Source organism: Vicugna pacos, unplaced genomic scaffold, assembly GCF_048564905.1.
Source record: "Vicugna pacos unplaced genomic scaffold, VicPac4 scaffold_20, whole genome shotgun sequence".
Taxonomy (NCBI): domain Eukaryota; kingdom Metazoa; phylum Chordata; class Mammalia; order Artiodactyla; family Camelidae; genus Vicugna; species Vicugna pacos.
In genome coordinates this window covers 82958052-82984323 of record NW_027328741.1, presented here as the reverse complement: position 1 = coordinate 82984323, position 26272 = coordinate 82958052, and the positions used below count along the sequence as shown (strand labels likewise).

General features: G+C 39.2%; 1 protein-coding gene across 1 annotated transcript in view; it reads right to left on the bottom strand.

Annotated features, from left to right (window-relative positions):
* The window catches only part of LOC140693696 (uncharacterized), a 56175-nt gene extending 32715 nt beyond the window's left edge, over positions 1 to 23460 (bottom strand). The window contains exons 1-13 of the mRNA XM_072957400.1: positions 23378 to 23460; positions 20709 to 22107; positions 19142 to 19227; positions 18741 to 18860; positions 18554 to 18635; positions 17860 to 17898; positions 17187 to 17252; positions 16327 to 16390; positions 14920 to 14987; positions 12840 to 12971; positions 11377 to 11484; positions 9413 to 9523; positions 6661 to 6745 (exon numbers count right to left, since the gene is read on the bottom strand). Of these exons, the coding sequence (XP_072813501.1) occupies positions 19219 to 19227; positions 20709 to 22107; positions 23378 to 23460 (1491 nt within the window). The 3' untranslated portion in view covers positions 6661 to 6745; positions 9413 to 9523; positions 11377 to 11484; ... (6 more) ...; positions 18741 to 18860; positions 19142 to 19218. The remainder of the gene's footprint in view (positions 1 to 6660; positions 6746 to 9412; positions 9524 to 11376; positions 11485 to 12839; positions 12972 to 14919; positions 14988 to 16326; positions 16391 to 17186; positions 17253 to 17859; positions 17899 to 18553; positions 18636 to 18740; positions 18861 to 19141; positions 19228 to 20708; positions 22108 to 23377) is intronic.
* Positions 23461 to 26272: the final 2812 nt, after the last annotated feature.

The following is a 26272-nucleotide window of genomic DNA, read 5'->3' as shown; positions in this document are numbered from 1 at the left end:
CAGCAAAGTGCTTTTGCTGATATGATTTTACGTTAGATTATAATATTTGATTTGATTTACATATAGACTAATACCTATTTTATATATTTACACACATATATGAATATCTGCTAAATGCCATTAATTTGCATGGGGTGGTAGCTGATAATATGTGATCTTTCTGACCATTGGCTATTCTTATGTGTGTCTAACGTACTTCTTAGAACAGATACTAGAACATCACACCTCTCATTATACAGTATTTTAAAGGTTATATTTTATTTTACTTATTTTTAAACATTTTTTATTGAGTAATAGTCATTTTACAATGTTATGACAAATTCCAGTGTAGAGCACAATTTTTCAGTTATACATGAACGTACATATATTCATTGTCACTTTTTTTTTTTTGCTGTGAGTTACCACAAGATCTTGCATATATTTAAGATTCCACACATGAGTGATCTCACATGGTATTCCTCTTTCTCTTTCTGTTCTGCTCCACCTAGAATAACATTCTTCAGGAGCATCCATATCTCTGCAAATGGCGTTATGTAGTCAGTTTTTGTGGCTGAATAGTATCCCATCATATAAATATCCCACATCTTTATCCAGTCATCTGTTGATGGACATTTTAGGTTGTTTCCATGTCTTAGCTGTTGTAAATAGTGTAGAAAAATCAGCTGAAAACCTTATGGGGGTTCCCTTGTAACTCACTCTTTGTTTTTCTCTTGCTACCTTTAGGATCATTTCTTTATCCTTGAATCTGTCTATCTTGATTAGGATATGCCTTGGTGTGGGTCTGTTTCGGTTCTTCCTGCTTGGGACCCTCTGAGCCTCCTGTGCTTGGATATGATTCCTTCTTTAGGTTTGGGAAGTTTTCAGTCATGAGTCCTTCCCATACCTTTTCAACCCGCTTTGTTCTTTTTCCCCTTCTGGAACTCCTATTATGCATACATTGGCACAGTTTATATTACCCCATAGGTCCCATATATTGTTTTGTTTTTCATTTGTTTTTCTCTCAGCTGTTCTGATTGGGTGCTTTCTGTTGTCCTGTCTTCTAGGTCACTTATTTATTCTTCTGTATTTTCTTGTCTGCTTTGCACAGCCTTTAGGTCAGCTCTCATCTCAGCCAATGAGTATACTAATTCTACCTAGCTCTTCTTTATAGTTTCTATTTCATTTTTGATACATTTTATATACCTAAACACTACTTCTTTTAGTTCCTTCAGTACTTTGATCACTCTTTTTTAAAATCTTGATCTAATAGACCATCAATGTCTATTTCCTTGATCATGCTTTCAGGGGATTTCTCTTGAATTTTTCATTGGGAGTGGTTTCTCTTCTTCTTCACATTGCTCATATCTCTCTGGCACTGTGGCTTAAGGAGTAGCAGTTACCTCCTTATCCTGGAGATGGTGTGCCCTTAATGATTTTATCGAGAGGTCTTTATGTCTTTGCCCTGCTTCACGAACTCAGCTTGCTGTTTCATAGGCCTTCTGTTGGCACCCTCATCTGTGCTGCTCTCAGTGGCTGTTGGCCAGCAGATTGTGCCCCCTCCTAACACTAGGTCAGGAGCTGAGCTCTTATCCAGTGGGTGGGCAGGTCACTCCCCCTCCTGATGCCACAGTCAGATGCTGTGCTTGGGGGAAAGCAGGTGGGCAGATCACACCCCACCCCAGCACCGTGGTCAGGTGCTGTGTTCCTGCCAGGAAGGTGGGTGGCTGCCCACCTGCCCTCTCCTGGTGCTGGTCACTCTGCTGCTCTGTGCAGCAGCCTGCTCTGCCTCGGGTAGGCGGTCTGTAGGTGGGCTCAGGGAAGACCACGGAACAGCCCCGCCTACGCTCTGTGCCAAATCTGAGCTCCTTGTTTCCCTTGGCAGCACAAGTTCTCTGAGGTGTCAGGGTAGAAAAATCCTCTCTGCCTCAGGCTATAAACAAGTCTCAGTCCTGCCTAAAAGGTTGTGGAGCCCCCATGTGCAGATTCAGGTCTCAGCCCTGCCCCCACCCAGGCACTATGCACAGGAGGAGATGGTAGCTGTGGCTGAGCCCTGCCTCTCTTCTTGCGAGATGTGCCAGTAATGGCACAGGTCTGAGGAGACAAAGGCTTCAGCACCCCTCCCCCCAGGGCACATGCCTGTTTATAGTTTTGTTTACCTTCTGAGTTAAAATTTACCTGACAATGAAATGTATAAATTAGGCTTTTGAGGTTCATCCTTGTATCAGTAGTTGATTCTTTTTTATTGTTGAATTGTATTCCATTGTTTGAATATAATATCATTTGTTTTATCCATTCTCCTACTGATAAATACTTAGGTTTTGGATATCTTTTTTTGCAGCAAACATTTTTTTAAAAAATGCAAATATAATATACATGCTTAAATGTGAGCATATCTTAAGTATACAGCTCAGTGATTTTTCACAAAGTAAACACATCTATGTAACCTTCATCCAGTCAAGAAACAGAACATTGCTGTTCCACTTTGGGTTTCTTCCCAGATACTATGGCACCCCTTTGATGGATTCACCATCCTAAATTCAGCCACCATGGATTTTTTTTTTGCTTTTGAAAGTTTTAGTCCCGTACATTCCACTCAACATTACGTAAGATTCATCCACTAGTGTTTTCTGTAAACTGGTATATTTATTTTTATTGCTTTAAAGTATACAATTTGTATGCATGTGCCACCACTTATGGTTATGTATTTATTGTTGACAGGTGTTTGGGTCATTTTCTATTTGGGGCTATAACAAATAGTGATTATGAGAATTTTCTGGATGTCCTTTTGTGCTCAGATGTAGAAGCTTCTGAAGGGTACACAGGGAGTGTGTGTGTGTGTATGTATGTATGTGTGTGTGTGTGTACATATACACACACACACACATATACATATATAACTTTCATTCAAAAAGCCTACTTTCAAAGTATTTGAAAGAATTTATATTCCCACTGGCCATGTGTAAGAGTCCCCATTGCATGTTACCCTCACCAATGCTTCATATCACTTAACAACTAACTATTCTAGTGGATGTCTAATGGTGTTCCAAGTGTGGTTTTAGTACGTATTTTTATTATTACTAAAGAGGTCAGCCACTTTTCATAGCTTATATGGATTTTTCTTTTTGTGTGTGAAGCACTTGTTCAATTTTTTTGCACATTTTAATATTGAGGTTTTGCCTTTTTCTCCACTGGTTTTTGTTCTCTATATGCCCTAGATACAAGTCTTTTGTTGGATATAGGTATAGCAAATATATTTTCCCACCGTGTGGCTTTTCACTTTCTTAATGGTATCTCTTGATAAAAATAATTCTTAATTTTACTGAAGTCTAACTTAAAACTCTTCTTTTATGTTTAGTGCTGTGTCCTGTTTAAGAACTCTTTGCCACTTCAAAGTCATTAAAATATCTCCTACACTATTTCCTAGATGCTTTATTTTGGTGGGGGATTAGGTTATTTATTTTAATGGAGGTACTGGGAGTTGAACCCAAGACCTTATGCATGCTAAGCACACATTCCACCTGAGCTTTACCCTCCCCCAGATGCTTTGCTTTTTGTTTCAAATTTATTAGATTTATAATCTATCTAAAATTACTGTTCATGTATGGTACAGGGTTTAATTCAATACTGTTCCATTGGTCTATATGTCTAACTTTAGGTAGTTATCACATAGACTTAATATTGTTTTATAAGTTCTTTAACATTGTTCTTTAATATCATCTTGGCTATTGTTGGCTCTTCAAGCTTCTCTATGTATTTAGAATCAGCTTGTCAATTTCTACAAATAAACAGTAACAACAATTAAGTTTTGGGGATTTTGATGTGCACATATAAATCTTTGAATCAGTTGAAGGGGAACTGACATCTTTAAAATGTTGAGCCCTCCAATCCATAAATTTGGATTACCTCCCCTATATTTATTTTTATCACTGCTGTAACAAATTATCACAAATTTTGCAGCTTAAAGCAACACAAACTTATTATTTTATGGTTCTGTAGGTCAAGTGAGGAACAGGTATCACTTGGCTAAAAATCAAGATGTCAGTAGGGCTGTATGCCCTTCTGTAAGTCAAAGGAAGAATACATTTCCTTGTCTTTTCCGGCTTCTAGTGTTCACCCACATTTCTTTACCCATGGCCCTTCCTCTATCTTCAAAGCTAACAGCTTTAAAGCTTTCTAATCCTTCTTCCAAAGTCATATCTTTCTGACCACATCTGGGAAAGATTTTCAATTTTTAAGGACTCCTGTTGTTAGACTAGGCCCATGTAGATAATCCAGGCTAATCTCCCTGTCTCAGAGTCCTTAACCTGATACATCTGCAAAATCCCCTTTGCCATGTAAAATAACATATTCACAGATTTCAGGATTAGAACATGGATATAGGTAGGGGTCAGTGTGGTGTACTATTCTGTTTATCAAACTGTTTAACATTTCACGCTTTCTGACAAACGTACAAGATAGAAGATCCTGATCATGTTTAGAATGCTTCCTCTGCAAAATATTGGGCACTGAGTTTATTTGAAAGGACTGAAAATAATATTACCATAGGAATGGTTTCCTAATTCTACTGACATTTACTTACTTTATACTTAAATACCCAAAATGGTCAGCCAGGAGTGGGATCTTGGCAAATAAAATAAAAGTATAATTCAAGCTTTTATCACTGAATTTATTAGCTAATTCTATTTTAGAAATAGACAGAAAATAAAACAATTTAGAGTAAGTCTGCTTACTTATATATTAAGTGAACATAAAGTTTTAAAAGCATGTCTGAATATGGGATAAAGTGAGCATCATAAAATGTAATGTTAATATTTAGTACCTGCAAATCTCAAACTCCCAAGTCATAAACAAGTTCATACTGTATAGCACGGGGAACTATATCCAATACTGTTTTGTAGTAACTTATGGTGAAAAAGAGTATGAAAATGAATATATGTATGTTCATGTATGACTGAAACATTGTGCTGCACACCAGAAATTGACACAACATTGTAAACTGACTACATATATATATATATATTTGAAAGGACTGAAAGGACTATATATACCAAGAAAAAAATTAGATTGGTAACCAACAAGAAATCTGTCAGTAATATAATGCTAGAAACCCTGAGACACAAAAGAAAATTTCAGGCATAAATCTGTTTATAGAGTCATAGAAAAAATAGTTCCTATGCAAGTCCCTGATAAGCATGAGAAAATAGGAAAGGCAATATAAAAGTTCAAAATGCTTTGCTATGTAAGAGCTGCCAGATGACTCAGACACAAACTTAAGTGGTCAAAATATCTATATAATTAATGATAACAAAGTAATTGAGGGCATCATTTTAAATGAGATAAAAATAGCTGCTCAATTTTCATATTACTAAGCAAGTCATTTCTGTTTATAGTAGGTTTATATTATTTTTACATGTATTTATATTTTATAAAGACATCAACTTAGATCCTGGCAGATAACTGACAGTGGAGCAACTGATTGATTTAAATGGGCATCACAGGCTTATCAGATTTCATATGCTTTAAATATACATTAGTTATTAGCTGTCAGGAAGAGTTCAATTTTCATTTATTCTAACATAGCTGTGCCACAGGCAGGTTACTCTGTATTCACAATGGAGGATCATGATAGATATGAAGATATCAAGCCTTATTGATCTTCATAGGGGTGCTTTTATAAGAAAAGGAGAATAAAATAAGAAAAATGTAAAATACTACTTTTTTTATAGTGTTCTAACAGTTTTATCTTTTATTTTTTAACTGAGTTATAGTCCATTTACAATGTTGTGTCAATTTCTGGTGTACAGCACAATTTTTCAGTCCTTTATGAATATACGTATATTTGTTTTCATATTTTTTCACCATGAGCTACTACAAATTCTTGAATATATTTCCCTGTGCTATGCAGTATAAGCTTGTTTATCTATTCTATATATACCTGTCAGTATTTACAAATCTTGAACTTCCAGTCTGTCCCTACTCACACCCCTCCCCCCTGTAAAATACTATTAAATCAACATATATTTTTGAAGAATTATGAAAAATGGGAAACTATAAGTTGTTTCTTTAAATTGGAGCAAAGAGAACTACTTTAACTGGGAAAATAGTTAAAATCTGGCAAGTTTTATGATTTCATGTTCACCCCTGACAGCTTTTCTTTCCTCCTTTCTCCTTCAATCTTTATTGGACCTTCTAAAGAATTAAATTACAAAAAAGAAAAAAAGAAAGAAAGAAAGAAAATTAAGAAACAGCTCTGCATCTAAAATAACCTCCCAACTGGAAAGATGGTATACTTTGTGAAAAATTTACAGCTGCCAACTTATGATCTGTGTCTCTGTCCACACTGCCTTACTTGTTAGGGAGGGTCTTAAAAAAAAGTAAAGAAAAATAGCAAATTATAATGGCTTTTTCATTTTAAATTCTTTTTTATGTGTCTACAATCTGCTCTATCAAGAGTAATTAAGATAGACATTATCAGCTATACTCTACTTTCCTATCATGCACATTGTGACTCTGAGAAGCAGGCACGCTCTAACTTACCATCTGCAGGTGGTGTACAGGTTAATGCTGTTCTTTTGACAATATATGGTTTTGTAGTCTAGTTGTCTAACTACTACATAATGGAAAAGATGTAGAACTACTGGTACCACTGCCCTCGGTCTCTGTCATTTACCTTAAACATACCTGGAAAAGTAGATTCAAAAACTCATTGGCAAGAACATTTTTCACACTCCAGATCTGATATTCTTCTAGAGTTAAGATGGCCATTCTGAAAGAGAAACAATATTTAAGAATATCTTAAATCTTCATTTTCTTATATTATTTGAATTAAATTTGTTTTATTAAACTTGCAATGGTCATTTGTCTGAAAGAAAACTAATGATTTAATGTAGATGCTATGTATTCATCTGAAAGTAGGCCAGCAAGAGTAAGTTCAAAAGTAACCAAACTCTGAAGTAGTCAGTCATAACGTGGGCAATTTATCACCAAAAATCTTCCTCAAGTAAGACCTGGGAAATAACTCACAGTATCTTCTGGCTCAAGGTGAAGTTTACTAACAGAACCCACAAAAGGTTCTGGGTAGAGAAAAAGGACTATTTACTAACTTTGAAAGCATTTTTCCAAACTCTTTGGATTATGCCCTTTGACCCTAACAATTTTCTAAGATCTTTAAAACATCTGGCAATATTATTAGACTTCTTAAGAGATTTAAAAAAACTAAATATATATAATAAATGAGTATCTATATTAACATTTCCTCAAAATAAAATTTAACATTACATTCACAAGTTGAGTAAAGCAGTATTTTTTTTTTTTGGTGTCAAAGTGTACCAAAAATTACATTTATATACAGCAGACAATATTTCTTGGCAGGCAAAAATATAACCAAATGCTTCTTACTTCATGTTTTGAACAATCACCTTAACAATCCTAGATGAATAATAATGTTCTTAGCTTTTATTACTTAATTATATTTTTATTATCTAATGATTTATTATTTAATGATATATAATAATATGTATTATTAATGATATTCATGTATTCATTCAATATATATTACCATTTATTATAAGGAAAGATTTTAAAGCACTGTGATGGTAATTATTGGCTTTCATGATGCAACTTCCATTGAAGTATATTAACACCAACGTAATGGTACAAAATAATGGGTAATATTGTCACCATCTAGTCACCAGTGAATATGGGTAATAGGTTTGGTTGAAAGGTCCAAATTCTATTCTAAATTTTTACCATTTCATTATTATGGTTACATGGAGATGGAGTAGCTAAATGATCTTTTTTTTAATGTTCAAAAGTACAGCCATAAGAAGAAACTCGGTCTTATATAAAAATAGACAGCAATGATAACCTTCATACTTATCAAACACCCAGAAGAAAGGCGATGGAAATTGTATCTCTACATAAGGTATTTCCTAGTAGAAACTTTCCTGTGTTTCTGTTTTCATATATACCAAATAGAAATGGCTACCTTAGTTTTGGGCAGAAAAGTAAATGAACACGGTTATCTGAATTGCCAAACAAAGATCAAGCCCTGAAAAATTCATTTCTATTATTTATTTCTATTGAGTGTCAGTTAATAAGACTATGATGATTTCTTCTGGATTTGTGATTGAAAAAAATGTTACTTATTTTTCTAAGCCTGTGTAAGGTCACTATGGTCTACGTCCTACCATCTGCAACTTGGTACATGTCAACATTTGAATAGAAAGGGTCAAATTAACTCATATGTGTCTCACATATATGGATTATCTTCAGTTTCACAGGGATACATAGACATGAAGGCAAACCTATTATAATATCTTTAATAAATGTTGTGAAACTAAAAAAATTCAAAGCTTTATTCTTTGTAAAGTACATGCTTGTTTCTGCTATTACACACTTATTCTGGCTGCTATTAAAGAACTTAGGACAGACCCTCACCAATATTATTGAAAAAAAATTTTTAAAACTATATACACCACCCAGATTGAGATAAAAAATAATTTCCATCATCCCAGATATCCTATGGTCCTTCTCAGTTAAGTCACCCATCTCCAAAATCACTATTGTAACACTAATTAACATTAGTTCTGTCTCTGTTCTAGAACTTCATATAAATTAAATTGTACAATGTGTTCTTTTATTCTGTGGCTTCTTTTGCTCAATATAAGTTTTGTCTTACCATAATGTATTAAACTGGGAGAAGCAAAGATTATAAACTACAGATGGCAAGGGTTGTCTCTACTTAATTTTTACAAAATGTCTAGCTTATAAAATATAATGTTTTTATGTAAATAACACTTACTGGAGTTGTTTAAAGGTCGAATGGGCTTTCCTTAGGGACAACTTAGAGTTATTGTAACCACAGGTCCAAATAAGCATTTAGCAGGGATGATGTAGAAGAGATTCAAGTATGTATATGTAAAGTATGTATACCAATTCAGAATATAATGTATTTTTAGAAAAGAATAAATTAGTCTCTGCTAGACTCATCTTTGTGGTGTCATGTGCATTCTATGTGTCTTCTACAATGTTGGATAGATCCACAAGTAATTCCTTTAAAACCAGAAACCCAAATCAGTAGTTAGGAAAGAGAAGGTATCATTTTTATTAGCCAGTAGCTGAAGTATAAAATATTTTTTCGGTCAAGTTTTTTTTTTTAATTCCAGAAATAGATTGCTTGTTTGCCTTAAAAATTTATGACAATTTTCCAGTGGTTTCATTTTTTTTTTACATAATACATTCAGTTTATTAAATTTTCTTAGGCAAATTCTCTTCCCAATTTTGCATCTTTGGCTATGAATATTTTGAGTAGCATAATATAGAACCTAGAAGTAGTAAGAAATCTTTTTCTCAACCTCTTTTAAAAAAATTCTTCACTCTATGTTCCTGTTGGAAGTTTACATGCAAGAAGATGTATACAATCAGACTTTACCAGGGTATCATCGGTGCAGTTGTCCTTCCAGACCTCTGTGCAACCACGTGTCTCTCAGTTCAACCCTAGAAAGAACTCCATCACCGTCAACATCAAATACCTTGAAGCAAACTAAAGAAAAGAAACTCTTATGGAGGAAAATTACTTTTATATTCTGAAGTATAATACATTTTATTACAAGCTGCCCTAGTGAAATTACTTAGTTCCTCAAACAACTACATTCTGGATTAAGTTCTTATTTGGAGGAGATTGTGTCATTAAATTCCTTTGAACTTGTAGGAATTCCTGTACACTTCACAAGTCTCTCTCCTTATATCATTAGCCAGCTGTGAGAACTCTATCCTTCACCTAAACCTAAAGTTAAATTTCTTGCAAACTGAAAAAGAAGGGCCAAGTTACTATAGAATATCTCACAGATTTTGAGAAGGTAATTCAAGCTTTTAAATTAATTTCTAATATTTATAACTGATCACTTCTGAGTTGATTCTTACAATGCTGAAAATATTCCATCTACATTAAGAATCAACAAAAAGCTGGAACAGTCAGCTCCCCGTATCCATTGGTTCTGCATTCACAGGTATAAACAATAGATCAATATATATATATATATATAAATTTTCCCAGAAAGTTCTCAAAAGCAAAACTTGAATTTGCTATGCACTGACAACTATTCACATATGATTTACATTGTACTTACAAATAATTACATTGTATTAGGTATTACAAGTAACCTAGAGATGATTTAAAGTAGACAAGAGGATGTGCATAGATTATATGCAAATACTATGCCATTTTACATAAGGACATGAGCATCCATGGATTTGGTATCTGAGGGGGTCTCAGAACCAATCCTCAGCAGATAATGAGAGATGACTGTATAACGATTTTGCCTCTCCAATGTAATTAATGTGCACCCAATATTTTTGCCTAAGAACAATTTCAAATCTTCAATGAAGTTTATATACAACAAGCTAAAAATCCAAAATATCAGCACTTCGCTAATTAACATCAATATCAGCAAAATTGCTAGTTAGTCTAGTTGGTTAACTTCCACTAGTCCACTGGCAAAAAAATAAATTTAAAAAAAATTTAAGACAACAATTAACCTCAATTGAGAAACAAAGACTTCAGCCTCTTTAATACCAGAACTTTAATGTGAACAAATAATCTATCACAAAGCCAGGTTAGAGTAATGGTATACTATCAGGGAAGATAAAAGAAATCTAAATTTTTAAGATTAAATAATTATCTACTTCACACAACCATGTAATATTTATGCTATTAAATTAACTAAGTGCATCACAGTACAACATTACTAAAGAATATTGAACTATTAAGTATCATACCCAAAATATGCAGTATTTGTAAAGCTGTATTTTAGAAAGATGCAGAGATAATTACCCTAGTGAATATGTAAGAATTATGTTCCAATTAAATGTAAACTGCTGCATTTTCCTAAACAAATATGGTTAAGATTTAGGAATGTAATATGCTTATAAATTATGCCATAATATTTTAGATAGGTTTAAAAGATAAATTTAGTATTTAATAAAATTGTTTTATCATAAATTTAATTTTGCTAATAAAATATCAATATACACAGTGATAGAAAATAAGTTGGAATTCAAGTTAAGCAAGACAAATTTTCTATATAGACTACCAGAAAATATTTTCTATATGCTTAACATTTTTAAACACATCATGATTGATGTAGTTCATTTATCATGAATTGTACATTTATCTGGAAAATCAACCATTATTAATAACAAAGATCTTAAATTACTCCACAGTAAAAAAGAATAGATGATTGAACCTTTACACTGATCTCAGTAAAACCTCAGCAAGAGACTGCTCTTTGCCAAAGGGATGAAAATTCAAGCCTTAATCAGATGATTTTATACATGAATGGATGCTATGTTTTTCTCTGTATAGCTTCCAAATTTTGTGATGTTTAACACACTTACATTTCTGTCTTTCAGCTAGAGGTCCTCTGCAACAAGCTGATAGCCCACAGGATATCTCCTTAAAATCTATGTGGCTGTCATGATTTCCACCAAAAGCATTAAATAAACCTATAAAATAGGAACACAGACAGAATAAATCACAGCCAACAAACTTCCTGTTAATAATGACATGCTTATGAAAGGAGGCATGACTCGCATAAACTGATTTAGTTTTTAAAAGTTATCAGTAGTTTCCACTGTCTTAGGAAGTTTATTTTTTTCCCCCTGGCATAATTATAACCAAAATTTAACTTCCTAGAAGAAAATACTATCATTTAGTGTTTGGTTTTGTCTGCATACCTATCTCTATCTTATATTAATTCCAAAAGTCAAAAGTGATTGTAGAATGTAAAAAATAAAAATGTATTTTAAAAATTTAACTGGAAAAAAGTCAGAGAACACAATTATCCTAATTTGGAAAGACTAAGAAGAAAAAGGAAAAAGGAAGAAGAAAAGTTGAACTCTATCAAAGATATACTGTGTTGTTATTAATGAGCTTCATACGGCTCCTTCATGAAGCAAAGAAAACTAACACACTATAAGAGACAGAAATTCTGTACTGCAGTCTTCATTGTACCACTTAATCTGTATAACTAAATATATTAAATTTCAGAAATAAAGGGCAATTTATAATCTAATCCTGTGGTTTTTAAACTTTTCATAAAAAATAAATGGAATCATTTTATTTTCAAATGAAATGATTTCTCAATCTCTAATTATAAAAAGGTAAAAACATAACTGCACTGCTGAAGTGGAAACCCTGTCTGTTCTAGCTCCCCTAACAAATAAATATTTCTAAAACACACTAGAAACCTGAAGAATACAGACTGTCTATTTCAAGAATCTAATTCTGTGCCCTCAAAGAGCAGAAAATTGGAGCTTAGAAGTAGTTAAATGACTTGCTAAAACTAAGAAAATTTTTTAAAAAGGTCTGAATCAGAAGAAAAACCCAAGCTTTCAGATTTCAAATACAGTTTTTGTGATTATCACCCACAACTGCTCCTTGTAAACCTCATTTAAAATAAATAAATAAATATATATATAGTAGTGAAAAGTTTAGAGCTAAGTGGGGACCTTAGAGATGGTCTAGTGGTTTCTTAATTTTTTAAGGGTGGGGGAAGGATACAGCAGTGGAACCTTCTTCTATATAAAAGAAATACAATAGACACTTCTCAGCTGAGGAAGAGGTGGGGTCAGGTGTGGAAGCTAGAGCTTTGCCTATTCAGTGTCCACCACCCTGACCCTGCACCAGATGCTGAGGCACTGCACTGAAGCACACTTTCATGATTGTCTTGGTCAAACTGATTTTATATATGAGAATATTCAAGTGCAGAAAGGTAAACCGACTTACACAAGGCTCCAAAGTTGGAACAAGGCTCACGTGTTTAGCAAAGAACATTTGTAGGAAATAGAAGGATTCCCACCTTCACTCAGAGATGGACGAATTGGTGGTGAAGCCAATGGGCCAAATGTCTCTAAATCAAATCATCCAGTTTGGGATTGAGCCCTCAGCAACCAATAGCATTTCTCCAGATTAATGATGTCTGATTCTTCCACTGACAATCAAATCAAACAAGATTATAAAATCTCACTCTTCTCTTCTGGACAATCAATTAGTTCCCTGATAATGTAACTTCTAAATATACATTTTAATTTCCCAGTTAAACTGTTAAAATCTATCTAAAACAAAAACTCTGAAAGACAAATATATTGTATCTTAAGTGGCATGAAAATTAAATTCAAATTAACATAAAAGAGGCTTTAAAATGGGAAAAAAATTTGCAATTTCCCATTAAGCAGGCTGTTTAATTCCAACATGTAAAATAATAAACTAAGATACTTATTTTTTGCTTCCCACACTTTTATTTGTATTCGCTTTGGTGATTTTAATCACTATCTTGGATTTGAAAATTCTTGATCATAGTCTCTCCTGGCTACACAGGTAACACACTAATAGCAGAAACTATGTTTGATTTATCCTGTCACTATGGTAACCACTTACACATTTAATACTTATTAAATAAATGTACAAATGGGATAGACCTAAGCTTCTCCTTCTTGGCCCTAAAATTCTTACTACACCTCCTATAAAGGCAGGAGCCTCCTCTGTAGGACAGAGAGTAAATGTATCTCCTGAGAAGGATTCCCCAACAAGGGCTGTCTTTTCAGCGTGCTTTTAGATGTTTTTATGGGACATTTCAATAAAAGGATCAAGGACCTAAGCTTCCCAGTATGGTGGGAGTTGTGATGGGCATGGGAGGATGCTCACTTGGGAGGATGAGATGTTAAAGACACTAACTGAAAAGGACAGGGCAAGATGAAGGGCGACTGGGAAACAGGACCACAGAGATGTGACATTTACTTCCCATTGTCATCTAAGTGATACCTACTTGAAAGAAACATTTCTACAGTTAAATTCTATAATGGGGGTTATTTAAATGAAGCACACATATACTCAATGAGTAGATCACATAATTTTTAGAGATTCAGAGTGCAGTAGCATTTTCAGAGTACTTTTTACATCAATAACTAGTATTTATAAATTCCCGTGTGCTAAATAAGTATGTGGAATTATTTCCATTTTGCTTTTAGACTTACTACAGCTTAACGTATTCATTGCACTGATACAGAGTAATTTTTCTAACGAATAAAAATGATAATGTACAACCTTGTTAAAGATTCTTTAATTTCACCATCACCAGATTTATGAACATTTAGGCCTATGTGTCAGGCCCCGTTTCTTACCAGCTTTTTCACCAACACCTTACATTGAGGTTATATTGCATTACCCAGAGGTCAGGAAATGTTCTTTCACACATCCACATCTTTATTAGGTCCTGTGTCCTCTGAGGAGAAACATTCTCCCCACTTTCACATTCTTCCATTTTACATCTTAACCACTAATCCTTCTCTAAACACCTTCTAATGCTTTCCAAACTCACCAGCTACCCCAGGATTTTAACTTCTCTCTTCTGCAACTGTCCTCCACTGTATATAGTATCCAATATTCAAGTGAAGTATGAGTCCTCATTTACAGGTCTGTGGCCTCTCTAGATTACAAAGTATTTGGATTCAGTAACCTTGTCCTTTTATCACTGTTGCTGCAAGAGTTCCTTTCATAGGACCTGATACATAGTAACCACACAATAAATACTTCCTGAATGAATGAATGAATGAATAGCCAAGGCAATCTTCACAGCCAAGGCTTCCCCAACCCAGCTCAGTAATCTTTCTGTTATATCAAAGAGACTCTGCCCCATGAAACAATAGACCCTGCACATTTTAACAAATGTATACAATTATTAGGAACTATTATTAGAACAGAGACTAGCACTACTGTTCTCATAGTTATGTTACATAAGTAGTGTATTAAAGCTCGTTCTGATTTCTTGTTTATACAAATCAGCTATGTCTGTCACCAGTTTAAATATTAGTAATTTAGAAAACAAAAGTTATTGATTTATCTACTCATCAGAAATCATTACGACAGATCTATTTACATACCTCTTTTGTCAGTTTATATACCAACTGGAAAAGAAGGGGTGTACAGTCAAGTCTGAGAGTATAATTGCCTGCAAAATAAATAAGAGAGAATTTTAATACCTCCAAATGGACTACAAACCTGTATTTAATTCTAACTTTATTTTCTAATTATAAACAATATATAACAGATTTCAAATTGAAGGCATCATTCCTGGAGAATTAAAAATAGGGTGGACCCTACAGATTATCATATTCAGTGAAGTATGTCAGACAGAGAAAGGCAAATATCAAATTCTATCACTTATATGTGGAATGTAAACAAACAAAAAAAGATACAAATGAACTTGTTTACAAACCAGAAATAGACTCATGACATAGAAAAGAAACTATGGTTACCTAAGGGGAAAGGGGGAAGGGAAGAGATATGTTAGGAGTTCAGGATTAACAGATATACACTATTATATATGAAACAGATAACCAACAAGGACCTACTGTATAGCACAGGGAATTATATTCAGTATCTTATAATAACCTATAATGTAAAAGAATCTAAAAACAATGTATATGTATATGGATATGTATATGTATATGTATATAACTGAGTAACTTTGCTGTACACCTGAAACTAATATTACAAATCAGATGTACTTCAGTAAAAAGAAATAAATAAAATTTTAGAATAGATAGACAGGTAGGGAGATAAATAGACAGACAGGCAGTCTGGCTAAAACTAAAACACAAGGTGGAAATAACCCTTCAGGAGCCAGAGAGGCTGCAGCACACACTCAGGATAGGAGACTGCAGAGGTGGACTCTGCTGCTAAGGCGGCAGCTCCTGCAGTAACAGTAAGGGTCATTGCTCATTACGGCAGCAGTACCTAGGGGTCTTTGGCAAAGGAAGTGGTAAGGCCATAATGTTCATGTTTTTATTCATTCATTCAATTCAATATCAAGACTTTAGGCTAGAGCATGTCAGTAACTAACATGTGTCCTCTGACACTTACCTAGAAATAACCATAATACGATGAAAGCCTACAGATGCACATGCCACATATCAGGGTCAAAAGGAAGTCTGTAGTGGGTGCTTATTCCAGAGTTGTTCCAATACATACAGGAACTATTTCTGTATGAAATATTTTAGCCCAATTTTTAAAAATAGCTCCACAGGAAGAATGTCAAAAGTACTAAAGTTTTAAGTAGTAATCCAAGATAGGCAAATGGTAAATATACTAAAGAAATTAGGATCAATAGCTTAGTTATGAATCATATTGATTCATTTGAATCATAATAATGTTCTCTCTGGTAAAATGGAGAAATGGAGGTATTATTGAGGCATCTCATAGAAAGAGGATAATCCTAGTTTATGAGTTGGAGTTGATAGACTTAAATACTGGTATACTATTTAATGACAATCTGAAATAAAATTTACCTTCTGTGTATGAGTCTGCATTGATATATGCAACCTCTCTCTCCTGGAGTGTTTTCACATTCTCCTGTAGTTGAAGCAAAGCAGTCACTTAACTCACAGCGTTTACAATAGTGGAAATACAAGCAAAACAAATTAATTCAGTAAAAGAGTGGTTTGCAGGTGCCATTATAAATCAAACACCTATGCTTTTGACCATAATTTTAAGAAAATACTATTAACTGGTTGATAATATTAATGCAATTAAAACAAGAAAGAAAAATAGTAGTGATGCTGTAGCCACTGTTCATAGCAGCAGCAGGGAGACCCAGAGGAAAACTGCCCCCGATCCCCTGCACCATAATATGAAGGGGGAAGGCTCGAGATGCTCAGCATCACCCTGGATCTACTGGAAGAGGACTGCTCAAAGTAAGGCCTGGAAATCTGTATTTTTAAAAGTTGTCCCTGACAATCCTTACAGACATTAAAGTATGAGATCCCTTGATGTTGGGGATCCAAGTAACTTTACCATATTAAAAGTGAGGAAGTTGGAAATTAGATTTATCAAGAATTTTTTGAAAGAGAAGATATTAATGAAAAAGAAAAATATAGGAGGGGAGGATAGAGAAAAAACTAGAGGGAGAGAAGAGTGGCTATTAGGACAAAGACAAGACATTTCTCACACATACATGCACACACGCACACACATTCTAGAGAAATACAGCAGAAGAAGACTAATGCCATCACACACATGGGAATATGCAGAGAGAACTCTTTTCTTCTCTCTGTTTCTCTCTCTCTCTCTAGCTTGCTACCTTATAAAAGCAGTTACAGTAAAAACATTTAAAGCTGTGAGTGGTCATCCCACAAATGAGAATTCTCACCTCTGCACTTGGCCACATGGGATAGATGACAGCTGATTCTGCTGCAGAGTTTCAATTATGACAGAGCTACAGTAGAAATAAAAAAAATTCCTTAACTATATGTAAAGGTAAAGGTGCTGCTGAATATGATCAAGATAGTAGAAAATGGGAAACAATATTCAAATTGTCTTTTAACTCACATGAATTTAAATTAATGCAAGGCATATTATCTTGTATCTTGGATTTATTTTATCTGTATTTTAAGCTGCTTAAATTATAGAAAGACACATGTATTTCTATATACATGTATTCACAAGAAATTACACATTTCTAAAAGTAGATGACCTTAATGAATAAGATCTGATTCATCTAAATAAGTGTATTATGAAATGCATAATAATAAGACATAATAATAACATAATAATAAGACTTTGCCATATAAATGGAATCAAATGTTATACAAGTAACTGTGATTTTATTCCCATACTTATTTGATTCATATTATTCTTTTAAAGTATGCAGAAATGAGTCAGAAAGAAAGCATTTTAAAAACCAGACACAATAATAAGAAACATATGACATTCTTTAAATCAATTCTATAAAATTTGGACTCATAAATGATGAACAAAACAGAGGATAGTCACAGGAAAGTGCTTTTTGGTGCACCTGCCTCTAAAAAAATACACAAGCCTACCTTGAACATGTAAGAACTTAGAGTTACCGGACAGAGAGCCTAAGGGAAGAAGATGAAAGAAGGGGGTCTATGAGAGACACTTTAAAATTAAGCATTAAGAGCCAGTGACAAATGAAAATTAATCCTAATTGAATTAAAAATAAATCCTTGAAATTTTAGAGTAATTCAATTTACAAAATCATTGTACTATACTTCCCAACCAGGCACTTTTGTAAATGGTAAAATATACCTATGGTTACAATTTAGTGTGGAATCCATAAAGGAGAGACTATAATCAGAGTATAGTCATCTTAAAAGAGCATGTTGTTTTCCTGGATAGAAGAAATCCAAGGAAACTGTAAAAAATTGAAAATTAATGCCAAGGATCTAAATCAGATTTTCAATAAGCTAATTCACTTGTCAGAAGCAGCTTCCTAGGTTTGACTATTTTCTGAGCTTACAGATTTTACTTACTTATCACAAAACAAATATAAATAGAAACTAAAATATTTTAAAATTAATGAAAAAATTGGTTTGTGCTTAGTAATTAAGAGGTTGTTCTGTTTTGTCAAACTGATGTAAAAGCAAAACCAAACTCTATTTCTTAAATTTTCTTGTTTTTATCCAAATTAAAACAGTATCAGGTAATGGAACACATCTGTGATTACCCTGAGATACATGTTGACCAAGAAGATATGTTTACTGTCTTAGTTACCTCAGTCCATTTGTGAAACCCAGAAGTCCAAATTTTTCTGCATCCCAGCTGGCAAAAATGGCAGTTCTTCTCGGTCTCCAGCCTGTAATCATTGTTAACATACATGGTTAGGTACATCTGCCTAAAAACAAAGGAAAATTCACTGAAGTCACTTTCTGTCATCACTTGCCAAGGAAACATTATTTACCTCTACTAATCAGTTTTCCAAAATTCTGGACAACTTCTTACAAATCAGCAGTTCCACTGGTTAGGTCAATACCTCCAAATACCCAGAAGTCCTGATGATCTCCCAGAATAACACATCTGTCTGGAAAGGAAGGCATTCAAAAGAATGACAACTTAGAATGTATTATAAAGAGCAGTAATTTATGTTTTTAAATTAAACTTCCTCCTGCTTGAGTTTCCTCCATAGAAAACCATCAAGGTAGTGTCTCCTTTTAGAATTTACCTTTTTTTCCCCACATTTAATTATATCACATCAACCAGGAAAAAAATATTAAGAGTTGATTAAGATGTATCTTCTCTTACTACTGTAATCTTTGTAAAAACAAAATGTTTTACGACATTTTAAAAAATTCACCAACTCACCAAGTTTCACAGATCCTCAGGTAGTTCTGATTACATCGTAAATGCTTGTGATTTTCTTGATGTTATGAACATGCATTTTAACCTTCCTAGAATTTCACAAAGGGAACAAATTACTTCACATAGAGCATTATGTTTAACAGGTTCCTTCCAATGTTTTATTATAAGTCTCAGAAGTACAGAAAACTGTTTAATAGGATGATAAATTCCCATATGCCCACCACCTAAACTCAATCATTGTTAATACTGTTGAACTATTTGCAAGCGAGTTGCGCAAATCATGACAGTTCTCTCCTATGTATTTAACAATGCACCTTACGGTGAAATAAAAAAAAAAAATCAGTATTTTATATTTTGCCTCCCTCATAGCTCCATTGTTGGTATTTATTTAAACTTCAAAGCTATTACTCAACGTGAAAAGCAATCTTGTTCTTAGCAATTTAAAAAAAAATGTGTATTTGTCCATTTAGAGCTCAAATCAATTAAGGGATATAAGCCCCAGGTGCTTTTTTTGATAGTTTGACCAGGGAAAATTTCTGTTTCTGACTTTTCTCTTAAACTGTTACTGAAGTTACATGCTCTGTTTTCCTTGTGTCTGTATGTATCTGTTTATAAATCACATTTTTCATTGTGTACCTCTAGAGGGTATTAATACATGAGATAATAAAGTCTCCTATGTTAAAGGAACTCTGTTCTAATTGAGTTAAATAAACACTTTTTAAAAAATTCTTATAAAATAAAACAACTTCTAATACCTTAAGAGTTCTGAAATTTTAAAACAAGCTTCTTACAGAACTTATAAAATACTTGCAGAATCCAAATTCACATTGCTAAGGCAAATCATTAACCAACAAGGCTCATTCAACCATTTTAGTTTAATAAAAAACAGCTATCTCCTCTCTGATTCATCAGTGTGAAGTTTCCCTTTCCCTCTACATTTCAAGCCAGTCAAACTAAAGTTCTGATCATGCCATGCTGTTTCCCAGCCCTGCACAAGCTGTCCTCTGCAGCTGGCGTTTACTGCCTGTCTTGATTCCGTGGAAAACTTACTGTTTGTGTAAAATTAAGCTCAATGAGCACATGTTCTGTGGTCATGCCTCCTTAATAACAGGGCTGTCCGGGGTTAGTAACAGTAACGACTATGATGGTAAGCGCACGGGGCCATGTAGCAGTTACGCGTCCACCACTGTGACCACCTAACCCACCCCCACAGAAGTGACCGGTGAACTTCGCTCCTTTCCCCCTTCTCTCCTACTCCTTCCCTTAAGTTGACCTAGTATTTTGCATGCACAGTGTTTTGACAGTTATCTGAAACACTGTTTTAAGCCGTCAGTTGAAAAGGGAAGACAAAACGTTACACCTGGCCCGGACGAGGAGAGGGGTGCGGAGTGGCCCAGAGGAAGCCGAACGGGACGCACGGCCTCGGATCACAACACAGCCCCGTTCCTTCCCGAGTTTCGCAGCCGGGAAAGAAGAGGCCTGGGGCCCGGACAGCATCGGGGCCTTCGTGGGAGGCCGAGGGAGGGACGAAGACCCGCGCAGGGTTGGGGAGGGGCCCGCAGGGACTCACCGTCTGTGCAGCGGCTCCTGACCCACAGCTGGGCGGGCGGCGGTGGCGGTTGAGGCGGCGGTGGCGGCTGAGGGGGCCGAGGGGGCGGCGGCTGCGGTGCCGGCTGAGGGGGCTGGGGGGTCGGCGGCTGGGGTGCCGGCTGAGGGGGCTGAGGCGGCAGCAGTGGCGGTACCGGCTGAGGGGGCTGAGGCGGCGGTGGTGCCGGCTGAGGGGGCCGAGGCGGCGGCGGCTGCGGTGCCGGCTGAGGGGGCTGGGCGGGCGGCGGTGGCGGCAGAGGCTGCGGTGCCGGCTGAAGGGACTGAAGCGGCGGCGGCTGCGGTGCCGGCTGAAGGGGCTGAGGCGGCATCGGCGGCGGTACCGGCTGAAGCGGCGGCGGCTGCGGTGCCGGCTGAAGGGGCCCAGGAGGCGGCGGCTGAGGCGGCTGTTCCGGCTGAGGGGGCCGAAGCGGCGGCGGCTGCGGTGCCGGCTGAAGGGGCTGAGGCGGCATCGGCGGCGGTACCGGCTGAAGCGGCGGCGGTTGCGGTGCCGGGTGAAGGGGCTGAGGCGGCGGCGGCTGCGGTGCCGGCTGAAGGGGCCCAGGAGGCGGCGGCTGAGGCGGCTGTTCCGGCTGAGGGGGCCGAAGCGGCGGCGGCTGCGGTGCCGGCTGAAGGGGCTGAGGCGGCATCGGCTGCGGTACCGGCTGAGGGGGCTGAGGAGGCCGAGGGGGCCGAGGCGGCGGCGGCTGCGGTGCCGGCTGAGAGGGCTGGGCGGGCGGCGGTGGCGGTAGAGGCTGCGGTGCCGGCTGAAGGGACTGAAGCGGCGGCGGCTGCGGTGCCGGCTGAAGGGGCCCAGGAGGCGGCGGCTGAGGCGGCCGTTCCGGCTGAGGGGGTCGAAGCGGCGGCGGCTGCGGTGCCGGCTGAGGGGACTGAAGCAGCGGCGGCTGCGGTGCCGGCTGAAGGGGCTGAGGCGGCATCGGCGGCGGTACCGGCTGAAGCGGCGGCGGCTGCGGTACCGCCTGAGGGGGCTGAGGGGGCCGAGGCGGCGGCGGCTGCGGTGCCGGCTGAGGGGGCTGGGCGGGCGGCGGTGGCGGTAGAGGCTGCGGTGCCGGCTGAAGGGACTGAAGCGGCGGCGGCTGCGGTGCCGGCTGAAGGGGCTGAGGCGGCATCGGCGGCGGTACCGGCTGAAGCGGCGGCGGCTGCGGTGCCGGCTGAAGGGGCCCAGGAGGCGGCGGCTGAGGCTGCGGTGACGGCTGAGGGGGCCGAAGCGGCGGCGGCTGCGGTGCCGGCTGAAGGGGCTGAGGCGGCATCGGCGGCGGTACCGGCTGAAGCGGCGGCGGCTGCGGTGCCGGCTGAGGGGGCTCGGGGGTCGGCGGCTGCGGTGCCGGCTGAGGGGGCTGAGGCGGCAGCAGTGGCGGTACCGGCTGAGGGGGCTGAGGCGGCGGTGGTGCCGGCTGAGGGGGCTGAAGCGGCGGCGGCTGCAATGCCGGCTGAAGGGGCTGAGGCGGCATCGGCGGCGGTACCGGCCGAAGGGGCTGAAGCCGCGGCTGAGGTTCTGGCTGAGGGGGCCGAGGCGGCGGCGGCTGCGGTGCCGGCTGAGGGGGCCCAGGAGGCGGCGGCTGAGGCTGCGGTGACGGCTGAGGGGGCCGAAGCGGCGGCGGCTGCGGTGCCGGCTGAAGGGGCCCAGGAGGCGGCGGCTGAGGCTGCGGTGACGGCTGAGGGGGCCGAAGCGGCGGCGGCTGCGGTGCCGGCTGAAGGGGCCCAGGAGGCGGCGGCTGAGGCTGCGGTGACGGCTGAGGGGGCCGAAGCAGCGGCGACTGCGGTGCCGGCTGAAGGGGCTGAGGCGGCATCGGCGGCGGTACCGGCTGAAGCGGCGGCGGCTGCGGTACCGGCTGAGGGGGCTGAGGGGGCTGAGGGGGCCGAGGCGGCGGCGGCTGCGGTGCCGGCTGAGGGGACTGAAGCAGCGGCGGCTGCGGTGCCGGCTGAAGGGGCTGAGGCGGCATCGGCGGCGGTACCGGCTGAAGCGGCGGCGGCTGCGGTACCGCCTGAGGGGGCTGAGGGGGCCGAGGCGGCGGCGGCTGCGGTGCCGGCTGAGGGGGCCCAGGAGGCGGCGGCTGAGGCTGCGGTGACGGCTGAAGGGGCTGAGGCGGCATCGGCGGCGGTACCGGCTGAAGCGGCGGCGTCTGCGGTACTGGCTGAGGGGGCTGGACGGGCGGCGATGGCGGTTGAGGCTGCGGTGCCGGCTGAGGCGGCTGTTCCGGCTGAGGGGCCCGAGGCGGCGGCTGCGGTGCCGGGTGAAGGGGCTGAGGCGGCGGCGGCTGCGTTACCGGCTGAGGGGGCTGAGGGGGCCGAGGCGGCGGCGGCTGCGGTGCCGGCTGAGGGGGCTGGGCGGGCGGCGATGGCGGCTGAGGCGGCTGTTCCGGCTGAGGGTGCCGAGGCGGCGGCGGTGCCGGCTGATGAGGCTGAAGCGGCGGCGGCTCCAGTGCCGGCTGAGGGGGCCGAGGCGGCGGCTACGGTGCCGGCTGAGGGGGCTGAAGCGGCGGCGGCTGCGGTGCCGGCTGAGGGGGCTGGGCGGGCGGCGGTGGCGGTTGAGGCTGCGATGCCGGCTGAAGGGGCCGAGGCGGCTGCGCCGGTGCCGGCTGAGGGGGCTCGGCGGGCGGCGGTGGCGGTGGCGGTTGAGGCTGCGGTGCCGGCTGAGGGGGCGGAGGCGTCAGCAGCGGCTGCTGGAAAGACTTATGGGACTCGAAGGCTTTCGCCAGGTTTTCCAGGGTCGCCATGGCGGCCTCCCGCCCCGCGTGTACAGCCCCCGGAGTCGCCGGCCCGACCAGCGGCTCCGGTCAGCAGCGGTGGCAGTGAACGGAGCTCGGGGCCGCCAGTCGGTGCGGACCCCAAGCGCGCGACCATCTTCGAGCCGTCTGGACAGTCCCCGCGGCCCTGCGTCCTGCCACGCTCCGCCGGTGGGGCGGGGCCGGGTCACGGGATTGACAGCCGGAGGCAGCGGCCTCCGCCAATGGCTGCATCGCTCTCCCCTTGGGCTCAAAGAGCCGCCACGGCTCTTGGAGTCACTGCGTTCTTCCCGGCGAGGGGCGGGGGTTACTGCACGGAGATCGGGAGGGCGGTTCGGGGGCGGGGTTGCAAGGCACGGCGAGGAGGGTGGGGAGGGCGGGTGACTTGTGATTGAGGGTCTCTCTGCGAGGGGCATCCCCAGATGACGCATAGCATGTGGCAGGGAGGCCGGGCAGTTGGCTGGGAGCCCGAGACCCCCGCGGGGCGCTTGCCCACCCCGCGGCGCGGGCGGAGGGCCTGCTCGCAGGACAGCCTGCTATAATATGCTGACTGTTACATACCTTACCCTTGTTAGTAGCCTGAAATCACTTCTTGTTCACCTTCAGGATCATTACCATAGATATACTTCTTACAATCCTGGTACTTAACTATGTTCCCTCATGCTACAGGGGCATACACATGCTATTCTCACTCTTAGAAATAATCGTTTACACATCAATCCCCTACTCCCCTCAAGAGATTTGCCTATCTAATTCCAATCACTCTGAGTGCTCAGCTAATTTGTGAATTCATAAAGCCCATTACATTAACATAATTCCTTAACACCATGTAATGCTCCTTTATCACACTTATTAAAGTATACTTTATAATAACATAAAAACTCTTCCATGCATTAAGGTAGATATTAAACAATTAAGTTCACAATATAAAGTTGTAAGTACATCTACTTTATATTATGAAAAATGTTAAGGAATTACATACTATAGTTAAATTCATTCATAATTTTTCATAGAAATATGAGAATATTTATTCCAAGTTGGATCATCACTATATGTGTGTGTGTATATATGTATATATCTTTCATCCTTCACTCACAATACAAGTTCTGATAAAATATTGCCAACAATTAACTTTTATACCAAGAAAGGAAAGAAGGAAGGAAGGAAGGAAAGAAGGAAATGGAGGGGTTTTAGATCTCTTGAGATTGAGACATATTAGATACTCAAATCTGTACATTTGCATATGATAATTATTTTCCTGAAAGTATATAAAAACACATAAAGAAAACTGAAAGCTAAATATAAAATTATTTACAACCCAAATTTGAGGTTAATTTATATCTTCAATTGATATGCATTTTTTTAAATTTAATATTACACTGTTCCATTGCTATAATCAAATTCATAAACAGAAAACTATATATGATATGTAATCCTCTCACCATTTATAACATCTCTGAAAGCATTTTTGAAGTAGAATATTTTATATTTAAAGTTTTTATCATTAGAAAGGCTTTGAATATTTTAACACTATTAGATTTAATTTACTTCATCGTATTATTTTTTCCAATACATGAGAAATAATATCTTATATGGTTTTGATTCATTCTTTAAGTAGTTTGTTAATATTGTGTAATAAGTGAATTCATGGAATATTGTTATAGAGTTAGACATTTTTATTTGAAGATGTCATCTTTTGTAGTATAATAATAAGGCCATTATTGTAGGAATGTGAAGGAGTTAGACAATGCTTTTAGTAAAATCATCACTCTAAAGGGCATATTGCAATAGCAGCATGTGGTTAAGATCATGTCAATTTTTTGTAAATCTTTAACAAATTCTGAAATCACTCTGGTTGCTTACAAATTTATAAAACACAATTACTTATAGGAAGAACAAGGCTATACTCACCACATGACAAAGGAATGCTGCTTAATAAATAAGTGAGAAGAATTAAGTTTAATTCAAGGAAAGCAGCATTCTTAAAATATTTTGAATTGATTGGAGAAACAGAGATTTATGATTATTTATTTAGCAGAGTTTATATAGACATTTATGTGTGTGTGTGTATCCTTCATCTCTGTATCAATTCAAATAAGATTTTGCCAAAAAAATAAATTTTAGAGCCAAAAATACCAATCAAAAAGAAAGAAAAGAAGAGGGAAGGAAAGCAGGAAGGCAACTTAACATCAAAAAATTTCATCATTGTTTAGAGTAAAGATCTATATCAACTAAACATTTGTATTGTGACCTCCACATTCCACTAAAACTTATGCCATTTACCTACAAATATAAAATTTTATTTGCTTCTACAATAAATAATACATAAATTTAATGAAACTGCAGCTCAAAAGACGGAAATAGCATTAGAAATTCAGTCATCCAGTGCAGTAGCTAAAGCATGGGTATGACCTGACTCTAAGCAATCAGAGAACAACCAAGAAAATGTGCCAAACTGTTGGATACCCAGATTTGTTCCCAGGGCAGGGAAATAGGCATATCAAGATAAGTAAAAGAATATACCATGTTTAAAGCTTAATTATAATACAAAATACATATATATCTATATCTATTTCAAAATGTTAAAATTAAAAGTGGACCAGAAAAAAAAATAAACAAAATTACTTCTATAGAGAAAACAAAGAATAGCCTTGTCTTCTTCTATTAAAGACTGACTAACCACAAAATATTATGGAAATAGCTATAAAGCTTTGAGAAAAAATATTATAATACTATAATTGTGTTACCACTAAGGTTGTTATGTTTGTAGTTAAGCCAAAGTAATACCAAGACATTCAAAGAA